This window comes from Homarus americanus, unplaced genomic scaffold (genome assembly GCF_018991925.1).
Source record: "Homarus americanus isolate GMGI-L3 unplaced genomic scaffold, GMGI_Hamer_2.0 scaffold5831, whole genome shotgun sequence".
In the NCBI taxonomy this organism is placed as follows: domain Eukaryota; kingdom Metazoa; phylum Arthropoda; class Malacostraca; order Decapoda; family Nephropidae; genus Homarus; species Homarus americanus.
The window spans coordinates 1,588,951-1,608,531 of NW_024719604.1; the positions used below are offsets into that span (position 1 = coordinate 1,588,951).

The following is a 19,581-nucleotide window of genomic DNA, read 5'->3' on the forward strand; positions in this document are numbered from 1 at the left end:
TAGTGATCGCGCTGTGTACTGACAAAATTTTTGTTTGTAATTCCCTTTAAAATGGCTGGCAAGCGTAAAAGTGAGAGTTCTCGTGGTGCTGAGAAGAAAAAGAGACACCCATTTTAGATTTTCTATGTATTATTTTCACCTTTTCGACTTATGACCAATTCAACTTCGAGCTGGTCGTCGGTCCGGAACCCCATCGTAAGTCGAGGAGAGACTGTAGTTTCAGGATGACCTCTCTAGTCTTGTAATTAACACTCCTTTGTATGAACCCAAGTACTCTATTAGCCTTGTTTCGAGCAAATACACATTGTTTACTTGGCCTAAGATTCCTACTTATCATTACTCCTAAATCTTTCTCACATTCGGATTTCTCTATAACATCGTTGTTCATCTGATATCTCCTAGACTAAGTACTTTACATTTGTCCACATTGAATTTCATCTGCCATTTTTCAGACTAAATGTTTTCTCAGTAAATTCAGAATTGTTTTTTTATTTACGCTGAATGAAACAAACATGTCGGGTCTTAAGGCCAAACAGTGATGGGAGGAGGGATTGGCGAGTGGCAGCTCTCTCTCACACACACACACACACACACACTGGTGGGCACAGCTTAACGAAAAGTTAGCTTCGCTAACAACTAATCTGCTAACTAAAAAGTTAACTTAGCTAATGCCAAACAGCTAAAAAAAAATAGCGGAAGCTAACGCTAACCGCTAACTTTATTATATGAATTTAGCTTCTTGGTTTTTTTTGGGGGGGTGCTCTAAAACCCTTAAAAACAGACCTAGAGAGCTGAAATTTTCATATGTTGTCTTGTAGCTTAGACATAGAGCTTTCCAAAAACTGTACACAAATAATTAAATGAACAAATAAAATTAAACCTTAGTTTACATTCAAGTTTCAACATACACTTAATAATCTTTATTTACTGTACGAAAAGACAGAAAGTATTAAACGAATCCAAAAACTATGGTACTGAAAAGCATAAGTAGCAAATAGCATCATGCCAAGATCAGATGATGATCAACTTATCAAGGTGTACACTGTACACAGTTTCACAAATAATTGATTTTCATTCTCATACAACCTATCGGCCTTATTCATTATTCATGTAAATATGCAATACCAACCACATGCACATTATGCCAGTGCATTTTTAAATAACTTATTGTTGGTCTTAGTCATGTAAATAAACAGAAAACTAAACTTTAATGAAAAGTAAGTTTTTAGAAAATTTTGTTTGGCGCACACCTTGGATGACAGTACTTAGCATAACCAAATATATTGACACAAAAAAATCCTAATTAAATTAACAAATAAATGAGAAATGAAATTATACAGTAGTTTACAATTACATTCTATGATTCTTTCAACATACACTGACAGTCTTCACCTTCCATAACAATAAGCGATAACGTACGCTGCTGTCGCTGACACTGTAAGACTGCTTAGACTGTCTGTAACGTGACAACGTCGTAAGTGAACTGAACTCAGAACTGCAGAATTACACAATGCTGCTCAGCTGCTGCAGTGCAGCGTCGACAAATCATGTCTTGTCACGTTTACACGTACTAACAAGCAGTCAGTCAAGCATGCCTAACTGGCTGTTGGAGACACGCGTCGCAGCGTCACACGCTTACAACAGACAGGAACAAACATGTATTTATTTTGTTAGCGGACTTAAAGTTAGCGGACTTAAAGTTAGCGGAACTAAATTTAGCGGAAGGTAATTGGTCCGCTAATGGTTTCCAAAGTTAGCGAAAACGCTAATCCGCTAACGAGAAAGTGACGCCTGCTGGACCACCACTCCACAACCCCCTGACGGAGACACGATGATCCTCCTCATACTGGTCAGATATTATGTGTTAAAGGAATATGCTTCCTTACTTAGGCTTTTTTTAAGCATTTGCCTACAGGTGAAATGTTAACCTACATCTATTGAGGATAAAATCTTTCACCTACAAATTGACAATAACACATTTGCTGTAATCAGACATATCTAGTTGCCTCAACAATTGGAACCCCAGTTGCAATTGGGGCTGCAATTTCAAATTCAGTGGCATTACTAAGTATAGTGAAGTCTCTGGTGCACTCTAAGATTAAGAGAGAAAACGGAGGACTCAGGCATCCTGATGTGAGAGAAAACGGACTCGTATGTTGGGGGACCAAATAAAAAAAGTAAAGCTTCATGTTTTGTGGACTACAGTATTAAGCGTACCCTTTTCATCACTTTGTAATAAACCTAGCCATGCCTATGTGTGTTTATGATATTTACCATAACATTACATATATATTTAGTGGGTATAAATGGTCGTAAAATGGGAAACTTGGGGTTGGGTCTTGGGTGCCTGAACCAATTGGAATAAATCCCATAGGTTCTGTACTTTCGTTATCGGCGGGGTCCCAATTAGGTGCGATAACCAAGGGATGACTGTACTATACTGTATATACTTGTGACACTGGCCAGTTGCTTCTGGTGTTATGGTACAGGGGTACCAAGTGACAGCACCAGGATCCCGTTTTCTCTATCAAGGAATAAACAATTAAAATTTAAATTGAAAAATAAAACATTCAAATAATGGGACCTAGCGAACCTAAATGGCCCTAGAGCGGGCACAGTCACGTATGCATCGCGTATTCTTATAGATTGTGCTGCCAGGCTTACGTTATCTAGTGAATTTAGTCAATATTGTACAGTAACAATGGACCTAAGTGCAAACCTGTATTGTACATGTACTAAATGATTACGGTACTAAAATTGTTATGTCTATTGCAAATATAGCTTGTTCATACAAATTATCCGGCCAGAATATAATTTACATTGCTGGAATTCTTACAATTTGATTATCATTTTGAATATAAGCATCATAAATTATGCATTAGACATGCAAATTTTAGATCTAATGCAAGTATTTTGTGTACTCAGAGCAAATATGTTATCTTTTGTGCAAAATATATAAAGTGTATATTCAAAATATTCCTGGTCTTGCAAGGAATCCAGCAATGTCAATTATATTATCCTAACTTTAGTCTGAGGTATTATTTATTACCAAAATGTAAATATTCTGGTTTCTCCCACACATTTCTCTGGTAGGGAGGGTTGGTGGGGGTGAGGGGGAGGGAGGGAGAGAGGGAGGGACCCAGGGAGCAGGTGGGAAGAGGGGGGAGGGTGGGGTATTTTGATTGACAGATAGTATTTCGGTAAATATATTTTGTTTATTTATTGAAGATATTTGTTTTAGCTCTTAAAATTCATACAATTTACCGGGCCAGAATATAATTTACATTGCTGGAATTCTTACAATTTGATGATCATTTTGAATATAAACATCATAGATTTTGCATTAGACATACAAATTTTAGATCTACTTTAAGTATTTTGTTTACTCTGAGTAAATATGTTATCTTTTGTGCAAAATATATGACATTTATATTCAAAATATTCCTGGTCTTACAAGGAATCCAGCAATGTCAATTATATTATCCTAACTTTAGTTTGAGGTATTATTTATTACTATACCTTAAAATCTAGTGGTTTTCCCCCAAACATTTTTCAGAGAGGGAAGAGCCAGGAGTGTGAGAAGAGGGGGAGGGAGTTGAGTCCATTATTTGAATGGACATTAACTTGGCGACTGTATTTCTCTATTTCTCTTAAGTATTAATTGTGTGCATGTACCATCATAAAATTAAGATGTTATTTTTACTAGAACATAGGTATTGTGTCGGAAAAAGTGGAGTTTGGGGGTCAGCCGGTCTCTATTTCATTTAATCCCATATGTTATGTTGTTCACTTTACGCGGGCCTCCGTGGGTTCAATTGACCGCGTAAAGTGAGGGTTCACTGTATCTTTATATTGACTACATGTGAAGACTTCTTAAAGTTCACTTGTGTTTATGTAGTTTATAAAATAATGATTGTTTGTGAACTACCCGAGTGGAGAGTGCGTAGAGCTGGCTATGATGTCAGGAGTCGATGACGTCCTTCTCGGGGAGGGATGACGTCACGTCTTGTTGCAATCCACCTGGGTCTTGCGGCGGTCAGCTCGGGGCTGATCAGGGTCTTGCGGCGATCGGCCTGGGGGCTGATCTGGGGTTGTCCTCTGTTGCACACCGACGAGTCTTGATTGTCTGGAACCACTTTGACAACCGTCCTAAACTTCGGTGATGTAGTGTTAGCTGGTAGTTATCTCAGGCCAGACTCGGGTAGGCTCGGCTGCTCTCGGCTCCGGTCGGGGTAACCTTCAGTAGTATGTGTCACTGAGGGTTTGGCTGCTAAGTTGGCAATCTTTTATAATGTTTTTGTAACCGCTGTGTCTCTGTACATACGTTTTGCAAGTGTTTATAGCCACTGTCTACTTAAATTTCTTGTGAGCAAATAACGCATTTGTTTGCTGTCGGAGTAAATTTGAAATATTTCCTGCCCGATTTCCCTCGCAAAATAAATAGATTTTCTGTATCTCTATATATTGGAAAATGTCGATAATTTTGGTAGTACAGTTAGCGCTATAAAAAAATCTTTATAAAAAATTGCTATATATCCCGACCCTACTGTATTGGGGTTCCATGAGTGACCAAGCTAGCTTAATATAGGGTTCCATGAGTGACCAAGCCAGCTTAATATAGGGTTCCATGAGTGACCAAGCCAGCTTAATATAGGGTTCCATGAGTGACCAAGCTAGCTTAATATAGGGTTCCATGAGTGACCAAGCCAGCTTAATATAGGGTTCCATGAGTGACCAAGCCAGCTTAATATAGGGTTCCATGAGTGCTTAATATAGGGTTCCAAGCTAGCTTAATATAGGGTTCCATGAGTGACCAAGCCAGTCATCTCAAACATGCAGTCATACCAAGAATGTCTTCATAATTTTTGTTTTAATATCATTGCAGGTTGAAGAAAGGGGAATACAAACAGCCTACACACAGAACCTTGAGTCAATGCTCAATTATGAATACCAGAGTGTATTCTTTGTAGCTCACAAGCCATTTTGATGATTCTCTTGTTTGGGTGAGATTATGTTTATTTACAATGGTCAGATACTTGTTTGGTCTGATTTTACTGTTATGAGACAGTAGAGTATATAGTTTTGGTATCAGTTTTCTCTTGTCTTGTTTTTAGACTCACTACAGTATCTTATTATTTCAAATGTAATTTTCAACAATTGGTGTTGTTTTTATTGGTTAACTATGTTAGTAGATAATAAATAGTACTGTAGTAAGTAAAACTATGGATGTCATGTAAGGTACTACAGTACAGTACAGTACTGTGTTAGTGGACGTTGTTATCCAGGGACAGTCATCAAACAAAGTGGAAATCTTGTTGTATTTTCATATACATTTGTTGTAATAGTTCTGATCTTTCCTGAATTTTGCAATATATCTTTATGTATCTTATTCATTACTTAGTTTTGTTTTAAAAAATGTATTAGTGCATTATTGATATACTGTACGTTTTCTGTGTCGTGTGTATTTCTAAAACATTGAAAAAATCAGTAAACACTTAATTTCTACTGCTTTTTTTTTCTTTTTTGTGGTTTTGCTTAAACATTTTCCGTTAATTTTGATCATTAGTTTATGCATTGTATAAATTCCATTATACACGGTTCAGCATCACAATGGATAATGGCCATAGACTGAGTAAATACTCTCAGTTCATTCCCGTTATCTTCACACAAGTCACCAATCCATGTAACTTTCCAGGATATTCAAACTCAATAAGTACATTAAACTACAATACATATATTCATAGACAATGATGAAAAAAAATTAGAAAAGTAAATATTAAACTTACAAATTATACACAAAGAAGGATATGACTTCTGGGACTTGTAGAAATGCACCTCTGAGCATAATCATAATAAAATATATCTTTTACAGCATTTTTGAAAGCCTATTGCTTTAAACAGATTAATCTGAAGTCTTCCGGTAAAGTAAATCCTCAAGTTCACACTATGATGTGTCTCATAAAATTGATGTGACAGAGACTCCCCCCTATTATATATGACCTGACAGGCTAACCCATAATGCCAATATTATTGTGTCAACCTTCATGACCAGAAGCAGGTTGACCCCACCATCACTAGCTGCCACACCTCAGAGGAGGGGATTGGTCATGTCCTGACTGGATAAGTACAGCTGATTCTAACTGACCTCATTGTCTGGATTAAATCTGTAATCAACACTGAACGTCAACCCCAGCCTACCTTATTTCCCAGAATGATTCTTACACATCAAAACAGAAAAACTGTAATTTTGTTTTTCAAATTTTGGGAGGTTTTTAATACTGCCTTCTGAATGACATGAATTGTAGTGGAATGATTATACTGTATGGAGTTACTATAGTGATTTAATATTTTAATAATATTAGGTATGGTTATGTTATGATACATTACATTAGGTTAGGGTTGGATAGACAAGATATCTTTGTGAACCACCAAAGATACTGTATAGGAAACCCTGCAACCCATTTATAGGGGAAAGATGCATCTCTCCTCTTTCCCCCAAGGATCTACGCCCTTCAGGAATATTAATCCTGTACAGTATATGGTATACCAGAGGTGGCCAGGGATGGTACAGTACCTGCCACCACTGTCCATAATTACTAAAATAAAATATGTGATTATTGGTAGCAACAGTCATGACATGTTTTGTTTTTTCATCTCGTAGCCATTTAACAAGAAAGGACACATTTAAATTTGGGGAATATTTAATTAATAATGCTACAGAAAATGATACCACTAACATCATAATCCACCAAATTTCTTTCTCTCTCCATTAAGACTCATAATCTATCCATTATGTGGTAGAGGCTCGGAAAAATTGTGTTAGTAGATCACGTTAGGATAACCGTGGAAAAAGTAGATCCAGTCACACAAAGTTATGGCCGCCCCTGCTGTACAAATTACATATTCCATAAAGCACTCAACATTTTCGACCCATCTTATTAAAGCCTCACTCCTCTGCTCGACCCAGTGACACAAGAAACAATACATTAAGTAAATACTGTATCAATAATCATTACAGTATCAACAACACATGTTAAGAGTAAGTCTATAAAGTTTTATTGAAAATTAGTGGGAGTTTCATTTAAACAATATTAAGAATGACTGAACATATTTGAGTGGAGAAGCAAGCAGGCTAATATAATTCTTTCATTCGCTCTTGATATTATTCATGAACAATGTGTAGGGTACAATTTTATAGAAATTTGTTTCTTAACTGTTCCACCATAGCCTAGACGTTACTGTGGATTTGGTGATCTTAGATGAGAAGGCATAGTGCAGGATTTCTTCTCAACACTCAGCTAGCCTTAACAGTGTATGTACAGTAGGTAAACTGCTTCAGTCAGACATGAGTCTGGAACCAGGCCTGTATAGGCTTAGTCAATTGTTATGCAAATTAGTCTAGTCATCCAAAACCGAAAGCTTTTCAGATAAAGGATCCTTAACGTGTACATAGTTATGTTGTTTTACTTATTTGTTCACGTTTTGTGAGTAGCTTATGTGAATATTTTCCATAAATGTCAAAATAAAATGTCAAGTCATTGTTTCATTAGTATTTTAGTGATATTTATTGTGACGATAGAGTGGCCACCCAGAGTATGCTAATACCTGTACTTCTGAGTGGATAAGTACCTTAGAAAGAAATTTACTGTGAAACATCGCTTCTGCCAAAGTTGGAGATACTGAATTGGACTACAAATAGTGTTCAGTACGATGACTGCACATTAGACATTGTCTGGAATATTGCAACTATTTTTATCGCTCATTTCTTCGGTGATATGAGTGTGCAGGCAGGTGGGGTGCTGGTTTAGACTGGGTAAAAGCTGGTTCCAAAAATTCATCTCCTGAAAAGTTTAAAACAAAGAAGCATTTACTATTGAAAACTAAATAATGACAACAAAAATATAAAAAAAAAATGAAGAAAGTGCACAGCTAATGATGTGGCTGTTGTTATTTATGTCGGGAATATTGGAAGAGTGATGTACACATGAACATTGGTGGTAAGTTTTCAGATCTCGTGGTAATACGTAAAAGTAAAAATATGAGACCCTATTCCTCTTGGCTAATAAAATACCACGGGTTGAAGAATCTACTTATCCAGAAAACTGTGAGGGGAAACTTGTTGGGAGTTGTGAGATTGTGAAATGGAGTACCATCGTACGGTATGTTTTCCCATGTGTTGAGGTGGGAGCTTGTCTGTGGCAGCGCCCGGTTGCCAGTCACCATCTGACGCTGAAGTAGTAAAGTCTGCAAGGAACCTGGTCTATTATTCAAACCTCTCACAGGAGTGAAAAAATATATGTGACCACCAAAAAAAGTTTATGGATTTGTTTAATGTTTTCACAATATGTTCTTATCATTGTGGTAAGTATTTTAAAAGAGGTAACATTTACTAGAACCAAATAGAACTTGAACTAACCATCCAAAGAAACCTTCTAAATCTTATATAATTTTCGAATCCCCGCCATATTAAACACTTTGTTGAAGCGTCATGAAGTAATTTTACGTTTTTTGTGGACGTGAGAGTTCGTTCGGACCGAGCGGGTTGGTTGTAAACAAACGGGGTCGGTAGATTTTTCAGCTGAATATTTACGGTAAATAATTAATGACTTCACGTACAAAGCACATAGAGACATAATTTTAGTGTCATATGATCAGTTTTACCCTACAATTTCCCTCATCCCCATGCCCTGCCCACTAAGGTGATTTATGATTATTGAGAAAACTGAAAAAATACAAAAATCCAGATACTGTACTGTAATATTAATGACTAACACACTGTTTGTTTTGATTTTTATATTCTTACCGTATTTTCATAAGTGAGTTCTGATATGATAATCATTTTTGTGGAAACTGCTTTGTTAGGTATATAACTAGACGACTAAGTTATGCCTCCGATCGACGTCAGTATACAGTTATGAACCACACGGTCTAGGCGGCTCCTTTCACATCCATAAATAAGGAAAACTACACCATATGTAAGTTTTTTCCGTTTAATATGCTGGGGGGTCCGGGGACTGGAGCCCCACAGCTAGTAAGTTAGGGAAGTCTTCTAACAATGCTTCTACCACTTGTTTTCTTATCAACTAAGGTTAGGGAAGCTTAAAATTGTATATAACTACTTTTTAACACATGCCAAAACTACAACAGTGTCCACTATAAAACACTGTGAAATTACGGCATTTTTAAAATCGTTTTCTATTAAAAATCGGCGGCAGGTCAGGCATCAATAAAAAAATTTGCCTCTTAAAATACAGGAAGTCCTTCTTTAACATTGTCCCAGACAACATTGAGGTGTATGAGCATCTCAAGGGGCACTACTCAGTCGAGTATCCTTGCTTGGAGCTGGTGGAGGCTCGCCCCACAAGGGGTCACAGCTCAAGATTGAAGAAGCCCAAGTCCAGAAAACTGTGAGGGCAAACTTTTTCGGAGTGAGAGTGAGTTGTGTTGTGACGGCACCGAGTGTGAGCTCTTTCAAGACCAGCCTTGACCAACACTGGAGCAAGTTCAGGTACATTCAGGAGCCAGTGCATGCCCCAGTACCTGCCAACAGTGCATAACAGAGACGTGACCGATCGCCCAAGCGGCTAACGAGCTGATCAGTGGTGAAGAGGATAGAAGTAAGTAAAAGTTATAACGTCGCTACTCTTTAGATACCCATGATTCAAACAACGTACTGCAACCATTCGAAATGGCTTCCAAGTGCCCATCAAGTGTTATGACGCTAGTGTTGTGAAGAAGCAATGCAAGACCAATTAGCCTTGCTACAAAAATGGAGGTTTTAAACCTCTGGGTCTCAGTGACTCGCCACCCTCCTCCTCTCCACTACCCACCACACACTCGCTCCACCTCTCAGTGAGTACAATACAAAATGATTTATCTTTTTGGATGTATAATATATATTGTCTATAAAAATTCCATTAAATTTATGTATATGTAATGTATTTTATGGGGCAAAGGGAGACTGGGGAACGTAACTAGCGTATTTGATCTATTTCTTGTGGAGAAAATAGATTCTGCTAACCTTTTTTTTTTTTCAAGCCTGTAACCACGACATTAAAGGATGACTTACTTTACTTACTATAATGATAAGAACATCTGTGGAAATAATTAACGAAGTTGAACATCATCTAGTGGTAGAGGTGTCCTCATAAATAACTGTTTATTGTTTTATGTTATTTGTTGTTCATTGTTTTTTTCTGATTAATGCACAAATGATAACAATAAAATAAATTAGTCACTCGCTATTTACAACTATTTTCTATGATGTAGTGTGGATTGAATATACTTTTTTTTAAGTAGCTACCCATGTAATTCCAAACTGTTCTCTATGATGTAAGGCGACATCTCCCCCATAGGTGGTGCATCACACGGCGTCCACGAAGACATTAACAGATTTTAAAGGGAGTTTCATATCCTTCTCAATGTTACCAAACCCTCGGTTTAGCCGCCCAATTGGGCTACATTTAAACTGCTTGCCGTGGCAATTATAGCCGAAAGGCGAAGTGACCAGTATTCTCCAAACAAGCCAATAAAATGGTGTCGCTAATTGCCTAAAATTTAGCTACTTTTGAATAAGGACACCGCGGCACCACTAAATCACCTGTTTTTCCAACAGTCTTTATGAATGAATATTGAAAATTTTCAGGATTAGTAATAAAGGAAAGCACATGACTGCTCACGTTTCTCTTCATTTATTGGCTTACAATTATCGGGTAATTTTAAATTTCTAATGAAATAAAATCTATAGTAATTTCCTTTCCCACTCTCACTGGGGGCTTAGTGGCTGGTCAGACAGACAGGAACCAGGCAGAGCCACAGCAGTTAACGGACAGTCAATCTGCCAGACTTTATGTCTCATTAAGAGGGGACATGTTTCCATTCTTACCTTTGTCATTTGGTGACTATTTGCTGCACAAATGTCTCATAAAGAAAACAATTATTTACTATTTTGAACAAACTGGTAAAAAAACTAATTTATTTTATGCGGTGTTTTCATCCGGGATATTTTATACGAATATAAGTGTTCACTTTATCACATGGGAAGAGAATTAAATGGCTCATTCTTAGTGTTACGTCTTTTATTTTAATTAAACCATGTCACTAATCCACAGAATAAGATTTAAATTCCTTATAGTGACGATAATATTTTGTATTAATTGTTATAGGAGAGTGAAACAGGAGGTTGTAGAAGTACGAATATTTGGGCGACATTTATAAGGTATTTGCCTCGACTTTTGGAGGCTATCCACCTGATTGTTAACACTGACCTGTAACTCTCGATAACGGTGCCTGTAAAGAGTGACACTGATGCACAAATATTGAGGTTTAAAGCAGTGAGAAATAGTGTGTTTGGGTGCAGATCTAGATATTTCTGTATAATCAAGTGTTGCAAGTGTCTATGACTGAAATTAGAACTTGACATTGCTCCAAGAAAACATAATATATTTCTTAACTATTAGTATTATTTACAGTAAGTTCGTTGTTCGTGTGTGTACTCCAGAAGTGATCATAAAATTCGAGGCCTTAAATGTGAATTATTAGGGTGTGATCTGGCCAAAAATGACCGGATTCTGAGACCAGGTGCTGTATATACCTGCTGAGGGGAGTTGTCTTGAAAATAAAGGTTGGTATGGTTTAATACTGCCTTAGATAACTTATATTTCAAAAAGTATAATTTTTGGCTGCAACTGTGGATAAATGTTTATAAGTGTGCCTAGCTTGTTTAATATTATTTATATATTTTATTTTATTTTATTTTTTTTGTTTGGTAGAAACATGAATATCATGTTCTTAACCAACACCTATTATGCTTTTTAACCAAACTTAACTTAAACTAGCTTGTCATTACTGCCTAACCTTGCATCACCAAACCTAACCTTCCCTAAATGACAATCTAGATCATTAAAGAGCTAATATTGATGACTGACCCGCTGACGCATTATTTGTTTTGGTGTTTATTTTCTTAATCTATTTTTATCAGTGAGTTCAGATACGATAATCATTTCTTATGCAAATGCTTCGCCGTGTATAGGTAATTAGGCACATCACTACTTTGTCTTCCTGGAGGCAATGTGGCAGTGACATCTCATCCCCATATGTAAACAGCTGCGCTCAGAATGAGGCCTTTACTCAGTGTACTTTATGAGCCACATTGATCGGGCGACAGTTAATATTCGTCCATTGTGTGTGAGAAGGTTCCTGCCATGTTTACCTGTGGCTATACTACTCACTTAAGAGTCACTTGTCTCCTCCTGTACTCCTCGTCCTTGTAGGTTAGGTTAGGTTAGGTTGGTTGGTTCCTTTAGTTTGAGAATATATATTTTCTTTTTTTGGTTTTACTCAAATCTGACCTCCATTTTTGTGGAAAAACCGCTAATTTACACAAGAAATTAAAGTCAGATTTAAGTAAAACACCACCAATACCCCCCAACAAAAAAAGATAATAATAATAATAATAATAATAATAAAAAGAAAAAAATAAAGAAAAATAATTAAAAATAATTACAAAAATATTCTCTTACCAAACCCTGCGGACAGCCAATGGATGAATATTTACCTGGGCGGCTGCTATCACGTCCACAAAAAAAAAACATAAAATTACACCATATCATAGTAAGTCCTCTCTGTTTATTATACTAGGGGATCCAGGGGTGGAGCCCCATAGCAAGGAAGTTGGTAAGGTTAGGTAGGTTTCCTTGGTTAGGTTGGTGAGGTCTCCTAACTTGGCTTCTGCCACTTGTGTTTTTATCAACTGAGGTTAGGTTAGGTTAGGTTAAAATTATAAATAACTACTTTTTAATATACTTGCACAGACTACGACAGTGTTCACTGTAAAACAAATTGAAATTTTGGCATTTCTATAATCGTTTTCTATGAAAATTCAGTGGCGGGTCAACCTTCAATAATTACCGAACAAATCCTTCTGGTGCTAGCCGTCTGCTCCACCTTGACCATTATTATTATTACTATTGTTGTTATTGTTTCAGAAAACACATTGTTTTAAATAAATATTGAAGTTTACCTTTGTTATTTACACTTACTTTAACTGCAGAAGTTAAACATAAAAAATGCAAGAAACCAGATGATATAGTGAGTATTCTTTGAAACAATTAAGTTATTTGGTGTGTTTACCTTATTCTTGTAAGGTGTGTAGACCATGGATGGAGTGAAGGATATCTTGTAGTAATTAATTGGCTCGCCAGGTTGTACGGGTGTCCAGGGAGGCAGTTTGAAAGAGGCGTCCTTTGACGTCAGGGGCGTTCTGTAGACACAAAGAGCCTTTATTCAATAAGAAATACCACCTGTAGTGTACTACCTAAACACAAGTCACCAGCATGGGACCTTTAAGCCTGTGTGACCGCTTGTTTATTGTAATCACAACATGTTCTTTATATTGTATGTTGGAATGGCTAATATTGATGACTAACCCGCCGACGCATTGTTTGTTTTCATGTTTATATTCTTACTATAGTTTCATTAGTGAGTTCTGATATGATAATAATTTTTCTGGAAACAGCTTTGTGAGGTAGATACTGTAATTAGGCGACTAGGCATGCACTACTTTGTCATTCTCGGCGGTAATGCGGCTAAGATGAGCATCCTTGCCAATCACATTGTTGGCTCTGATCGACGCCAGAATACGGCTATGAGCGTCCAGAGGCACACATTTAAGACGGTGGCGGACGCATACTCGGGGTACTACCAGATCCCACTTGATGACGAGAGCAAGAGACTCACAATGTTTATTACTCCCTAGGGCCGATTTCGCTACAAGCGCACCCCCATGGGCCACTGTGCGGCGCAGGACGCATTCACCAAATGCTTCAACGACGTGATGGCAGACGTACCAAGGAAAATAAAGTGCGTCGACGACATGTTATACGACCACAGCATCGCCGACGCGTCCTGGCGCACGTACAATTTCCTCGAGACAGGTGCAAAGAGTGGGGTCACTCTCAGGCCCGACAAGATCCGCTTCTGCAGGAGGAGTGTGACGTTCGCGGGCTACCTTCTCGACTGGGAGGATTGCCAGCCGAGCCAGGACCCCATGAGCAGCATCACCAAATTTTGCATGTCACCGAAGCCCTCAATCACTGACACACGATCCTGGTTCGGCCTCGTGATCCAGGTGGCCCCGTTCATCACTGCCGCACTCCTGATGGAGCCCTTTCGCGACTTACTGAAGAAGCCCGCCAGCAAGACAGTCTATTGGGACAGCCAGTTGCAGGTGATTTTCGAAGAGACGAGGGAGGCGGTGGGCAAATTAGCCGCAGAGGAGCTACGGTATTATGACGTCTCGCGGTCAACAATGGCGCTCACTGACTACAGCCGACAGGGGATAGGCTTTGTCATATTGCAACAGTGCGTGCCGACGGACACGCCCCTATGCTGCAAGGGTGGCTGGAAGCTGACTGTGCGGCACTCGCCACCTGACGCTAGCTGAGAAGAACTATTCCACTCTGGAGGGCGAGGCACTGGCCATTGCTTTGTGCCTAAAGAAGGCCCGCCTGTTCCTGCTCGGGTTCCCGGACCTAACCCTGGCCACGGACCATCGCCGCTGACGGAGATCTTAAAAAACAAGGAACTCGAGGACATCAGCAACCCACGGATACTCAACCTTTAGGAGAAGACGCTATTGTATTCGTTTCGCATTAAGTACCTGCAATGGAAAGACAACTACCCAGCATCTTGTGGAGGAAGAGGCCGGACTCAACGACGAATACAGGCTGCTACACGCCCGCGTGTCGGCAGGCGATTGGGCGGACCGCAAGGATGGCGAACCGCTCGCTCTCTGCCCCTTCCACAAGATACGGCAGACCTGTCGTGCCACGGAGACCTGGTCGCATTTGCCCATGGTGAAGAATGTATTAGCCCCATAGTTCTTATAAAAATGCCAGGGCAGTACATTGGGTTTATATAATTATATCACCCCCTGTAACTTTCCGCTGGCTATGAGGTGACATGGTCACATCACGTGAGGGGTAAGTTCCTTGAGGTGCGGCCCTAAGACTAATGAGGCCAACGTATAAAAGCCGGTTGCCTCGGGATTGTCACTCGACACCTCACACCAACCGGATGTGTTTAGAAGAGCTCTTTAATATAGCCTCCATCCTCATCTTAACACTCATAGCTACAGTGATTAAGTTACTGCGATATACACTTGGAACTGTATATGAGATAGTTTCTCAATAAATAGAGAACAGACAATTAGGTTTGGCTACTGAAACACTAAATACTTTTACATATTCCAGCCCCATTAACCCAGAAGGAATCAACGGTTAAAGGGCCAGTTCAAGAACATCTACGGCTCATGATCGCCTCAGCCCTGAGACGCGCAGTGCTCAAGAACGTACACACAGCACATCAGGGCCGCGACTCCATGCTACAGGAGGCCAGGCAGTCGGTGGACTGGCCCAGCATAGATGCGGAGGTCGAGCAGAAAAGGCGTCAGTGCCAGGTGTGCGAGCGGCACGCACCGTCCACCCCCCCCCGCCCCCTCCCCCCCCAGAGCCCCTGATACCCGTGCCACCGCCAGAGTACCTATTCGAGCAGGTCGCAACCGATCTGTTCCAGCTGGACGGGCACACGTACCTCGCCTCTGCGGACCGGCTCACGGGATGGCTGGAAGTGGAGCACCTACCGAATGGCGCCACAAGCGGCAAGCTGGTGTCCACCCTCGGTAAGCTTTCAAACGGTCTGGTAACCCTGAGGTTCTGTCGTGTGACGGAGGGACCAACTTGGTGAGCGCCGAAATGTCGAAGTTCTTCAAAGATTTGTGTGTGACGCCCAGTGTGTCGTCAGTGCACTACCCACAGTCCAACGGCCGGGCCGAGGCAGCAGTAAAGTCGCCCAAAAGACTACTGAGGGGCAACACGGATCCAGGGGGCTTCCTAGACACGGACAAGGCCTCGAGCGCCCTGATGCAGTACCTGAACACACCTCTGCAGGACTCCAACGCAGTACTCGGTGCCTACCGCCAGGCAGCACTACAACGTCAGCAAGCACTGAGGAAGGTTGCTGAGAAACGGGGAACGCGCGGTGGGGCACACCAGTGAGAACATGTCACAGAGGTTCAACCTGACCGCCCACAACCTCCCGCCACTCTTATCTGGTCAGCGGGTACGAGTCCAGAACCAGGAGTCGGGGCAGTGGGACTGGTCGGGGGTGGTGGTGGAGTCACCGGCCCCCAGACACTACCTGATCCCCCTAGACGGCAGCGGACGAACGACGTTCAGGAATCGCCGTTTCTTCCACCCCTCAACGCCCACAATCACGCCCGAAGCCACCCTGAAGTCACAGCAGCACCCGAGTCACCCACCGAGAGGCCCGTGCAGACAAGGCGCTCTCCCAGGCACCTTCAGGCTAATGTCCCTCAGACGAAGACTGCCCCCATATATCACTCTTGTGTCAATATTTTGTCATAACGGATCTATTTGTTTACGTTTCAGTTGTATATTGAAAAGAACCTTTACTCGTTTTGTATGTATTCAATTTGCAACTTTGTCACTTGTGTACCATTTTGTGAGTTTGAACGGGTTCTTTACAATAGAGGGGGTATGTGCCAGTTTGGTAAAAGTTTATGGGTCCGCCAACGGCGGCCGCGGAAGCAGTGTTGCCACTTCGTGGGAATCTCCCACAAATTTATGTGAGAAATGCAGCTACTTGGGAGGTGTTGTGGGAGGATGCTCGGTCTTAATAATCTGTGTATATTTTTATGTGAATTTTATTTTCAGGCATTGGTAAGAATTTTAAATTTCGACATAAATGTTTTGGAGGCGAGCAAAGACGGTGAAAAAATATATTTCGGTATGAGAGAGAGAGAGCGAGAGAGAGAGAGAGAGAGAGAGAGAGAGAGAGAGACTGCCGATCTAAACACGAACTGTCAGGAACTGATCCTGTCGTGGCTGGCGTCTGGGCCTGCCGCCTTATGCCTTGCCCTGCAGTTTGCTGACACTTCCTATCTATAGCTTCCAAATATCATTTCACATTTACACATATGGATGAACTCGAGAATGAGTGGAATACATTGGGGTTTGAAGAGCGGCCAAAGTCATGTTTTAGCAGTACAGTGTCATTCTGGGCTGAAGTGAATGATAAGACAAACTCAGTTGGACAAAAGTCCTTTCCTAATACTGTAAGTCTTCCTTAGCTTTACTCTCACTCCCATTTTCAAATGCATCAGTGGAAAGAATATTTTCCCAAATGAATGTTGTGCATTCCAAACTACGAAATCGCTTTAATGTGAGGTCAGTTGAAACAATTTCACAAATTCGATATGGGCTAAAGCTGGAGTCAAGGACACGCGTTTCCTTCATTCCTAGTGATGAAATGTTGAAAAGTTTGGGGATAAAGGATCCTACAACAAGTGGAGATGAAGGTGAGCCAGAGGACGTGTTAGTTGCCAAAGAACCCTAAAGATACGTGTACACAACAGTCTTGTCAACCTTTTATGTGATGTAAATTGTGAGGTTAAAAGTTCTAGTTGGTAAGTGACAGAATCACACTTTGTATTAACTTTTATTTTGAATGTGATTTTCAGTCTTGGTAATAAGTTTTTGTTGAAAAAATAATAATCCAGAGTGAACACTTTTGTTTGAAATGTAAGATAATTTTAAATGTTTTATTTCATCAACTTGTTAAACAAAAGAAACGCATTTCAGTGTGTTTTTTTAACTTGAAATCCTCTTTTTCTTGCAGAAAAGAACTGTTGTACAGCCATGTAGATTGAAAGTTTTATTATTTTTTTTATACAATACTACATAATAAACAGCATCCCAGTGATTTGTGTGAAGCATTGCAGGATCTGTGTGAATGTGTGTGAGAAATGAGGTGAAATTTGTGGCAACACTGGGCGGAAGTTTAACAGTCAGTTCTGGCTCAGCCTCCAAGCAGTGTGGACATGTCTGTTCTCCCTTGCCACTTTCGCTAATAAACAGACTATGGTCGCGGCCTTTCATTGTCCCCCGGGTTGGCACCTTAACACTAAGAAGCATCAGTACACAATAATTTAGTGAGATATACTGTAGTGGATTTCTCCCCTACAAACGCTGTTTGTCGCTGAGTAGCCGACCCCGCGAATTCCTCAGTGTATGCCTCGTGGTCTAGGTCAACCAGCACCGCCCACGGACCGGAGGTCAACTATCTACCCACGCCTACCTCCGCTATAAAAGACCTGACCTCGTGGTGACCTGCCTCTTTTCTACCTACACCAACCAGCCAGCAACACCTCCTCCTCCGCCTCCCTGGCGGTCCTCGCTCCCGCCGGAGAGCATGGCGACCCACAAGCTGGTCCTCCTCTGAGCATCCTCACCAACCAGCTCTCTCTTCTTCTAGCTACAGCCGCAGCAAGCAACACCACCTCCTCCGCCGCTGCCTGGCGGCCCTCGCTCCTGCCGGCGAGCATGGCGACCCACAAGCTTGTCCTCCTCTGAGCATCCTCACCAACCAGCTCTCTCTACATCACGCTTGTAACCACGCTGCCACTTCCCAGCACCAAGCTGCATTGTACATCCAATACAACATGTATACAGAGAGCACATCGTGAGTTTCCTTTCTCCATCCCATCCTGAGTGAGAACCCAAACATCCCATACCCCACAATACCAATAGTCTCTAAGATATGACTCAGTCTAAATCATGATCTGTGGCAAAGGTTGACTTACCCTGTAGTAACAAAGGAAGACCACATGGAGGTGAGGAGGTCAGAGACCTTCTGGTCCCTTTGAGATAACTTGCCCTGGGCTTGTGGGATATTAAACAGGAGACACAAATCGTCCCCATGAGAGACGCCTTCGGTTAATATTGTTGAAGTAACACCGAGTTGTTTCAGCTTCTTGTAGACAGGTGCTGCCCATACAGGGGTGTCAGGGTCTCGATGGGTGTAGATGTACCTGGCGGAGGGAACTGTGTAAATAATCATTTACAACTGTAAACATTTGTTGCTACAGGGCTGAGAAGATACTCTAGTTACATTATCATTTCCCTGCTTGTATTGCTTACCTATTTCTTGTTGTCAGTGTGGAGCCACAATAATACCTCTAACATAAATAATCATTAACTATGTAACAAATATCAAACTAAAATACGTGACAAGATTGGACCAATACAGGCGAGCTAACTGATAACAAGCAGCAAATGAGCAGTATTCTGAACACTTATTTTTTCATCAGTTTTCACAGCCGGAAAATTCAACATGATACCCGAGGTACAGTACAGTACTTACTGTCTACAGAGATAGTGAAGAAATAGATTAAGTGAGATAGTAGTGACTAATAACGATGTTAAACAAATTGATAAACTAAAACCTAATAAGTCATCAGGTCCCGAGATTTTTTTTTTTTTTTTTCGGGTAATAGCCAACCCGGGTACAGTTCATCGACCCACAACGGGACCTAAGGGGCGACAGAATAAGAGTAAATAGAAATTAAATATAGAAAAGAGAAAATTATATTAATCTACATCACAAAGATGCCGGAAAACCAGCTTTTTCAAGTGGGACATTGTATGAGAATTGGAAGCACAGAAGAAGGCAGAGCATTCCACAGTTTGGCTGTGTGAGGTAATAAGGATGTACAATTACGGG

At 40.5% G+C, this 19,581-nt stretch overlaps 2 protein-coding genes across 5 annotated transcripts in view; one reads left to right on the plus strand and one right to left on the minus strand.

Moving 5' to 3' along the window:
• The window catches only part of LOC121860122 (carnosine N-methyltransferase-like), a 27,863-nt gene extending 21,994 nt beyond the window's left edge, over nucleotides 1-5,869 (plus strand). For all 4 annotated transcript variants that reach the window (XM_042357151.1, XM_042357154.1, XM_042357153.1 and 1 more), the window contains one exon: nucleotides 4,886-5,869. In XM_042357151.1, coding sequence (XP_042213085.1) covers nucleotides 4,886-4,987 — 102 coding nt within the window. In that variant the 3' untranslated portion in view covers nucleotides 4,988-5,869. The remainder of the gene's footprint in view (nucleotides 1-4,885) is intronic.
• Nucleotides 5,715-19,581, minus strand: part of LOC121860121 (esterase E4-like) — a 38,938-nt gene continuing 25,071 nt past the window's right edge. The window contains exons 11-13 of the mRNA XM_042357150.1: nucleotides 18,662-18,889; nucleotides 13,132-13,261; nucleotides 5,715-7,841 (exon numbers count right to left, since the gene is read on the minus strand). Coding sequence (XP_042213084.1) covers nucleotides 7,722-7,841; nucleotides 13,132-13,261; nucleotides 18,662-18,889 — 478 coding nt within the window. The 3' untranslated portion in view covers nucleotides 5,715-7,721. The remainder of the gene's footprint in view (nucleotides 7,842-13,131; nucleotides 13,262-18,661; nucleotides 18,890-19,581) is intronic.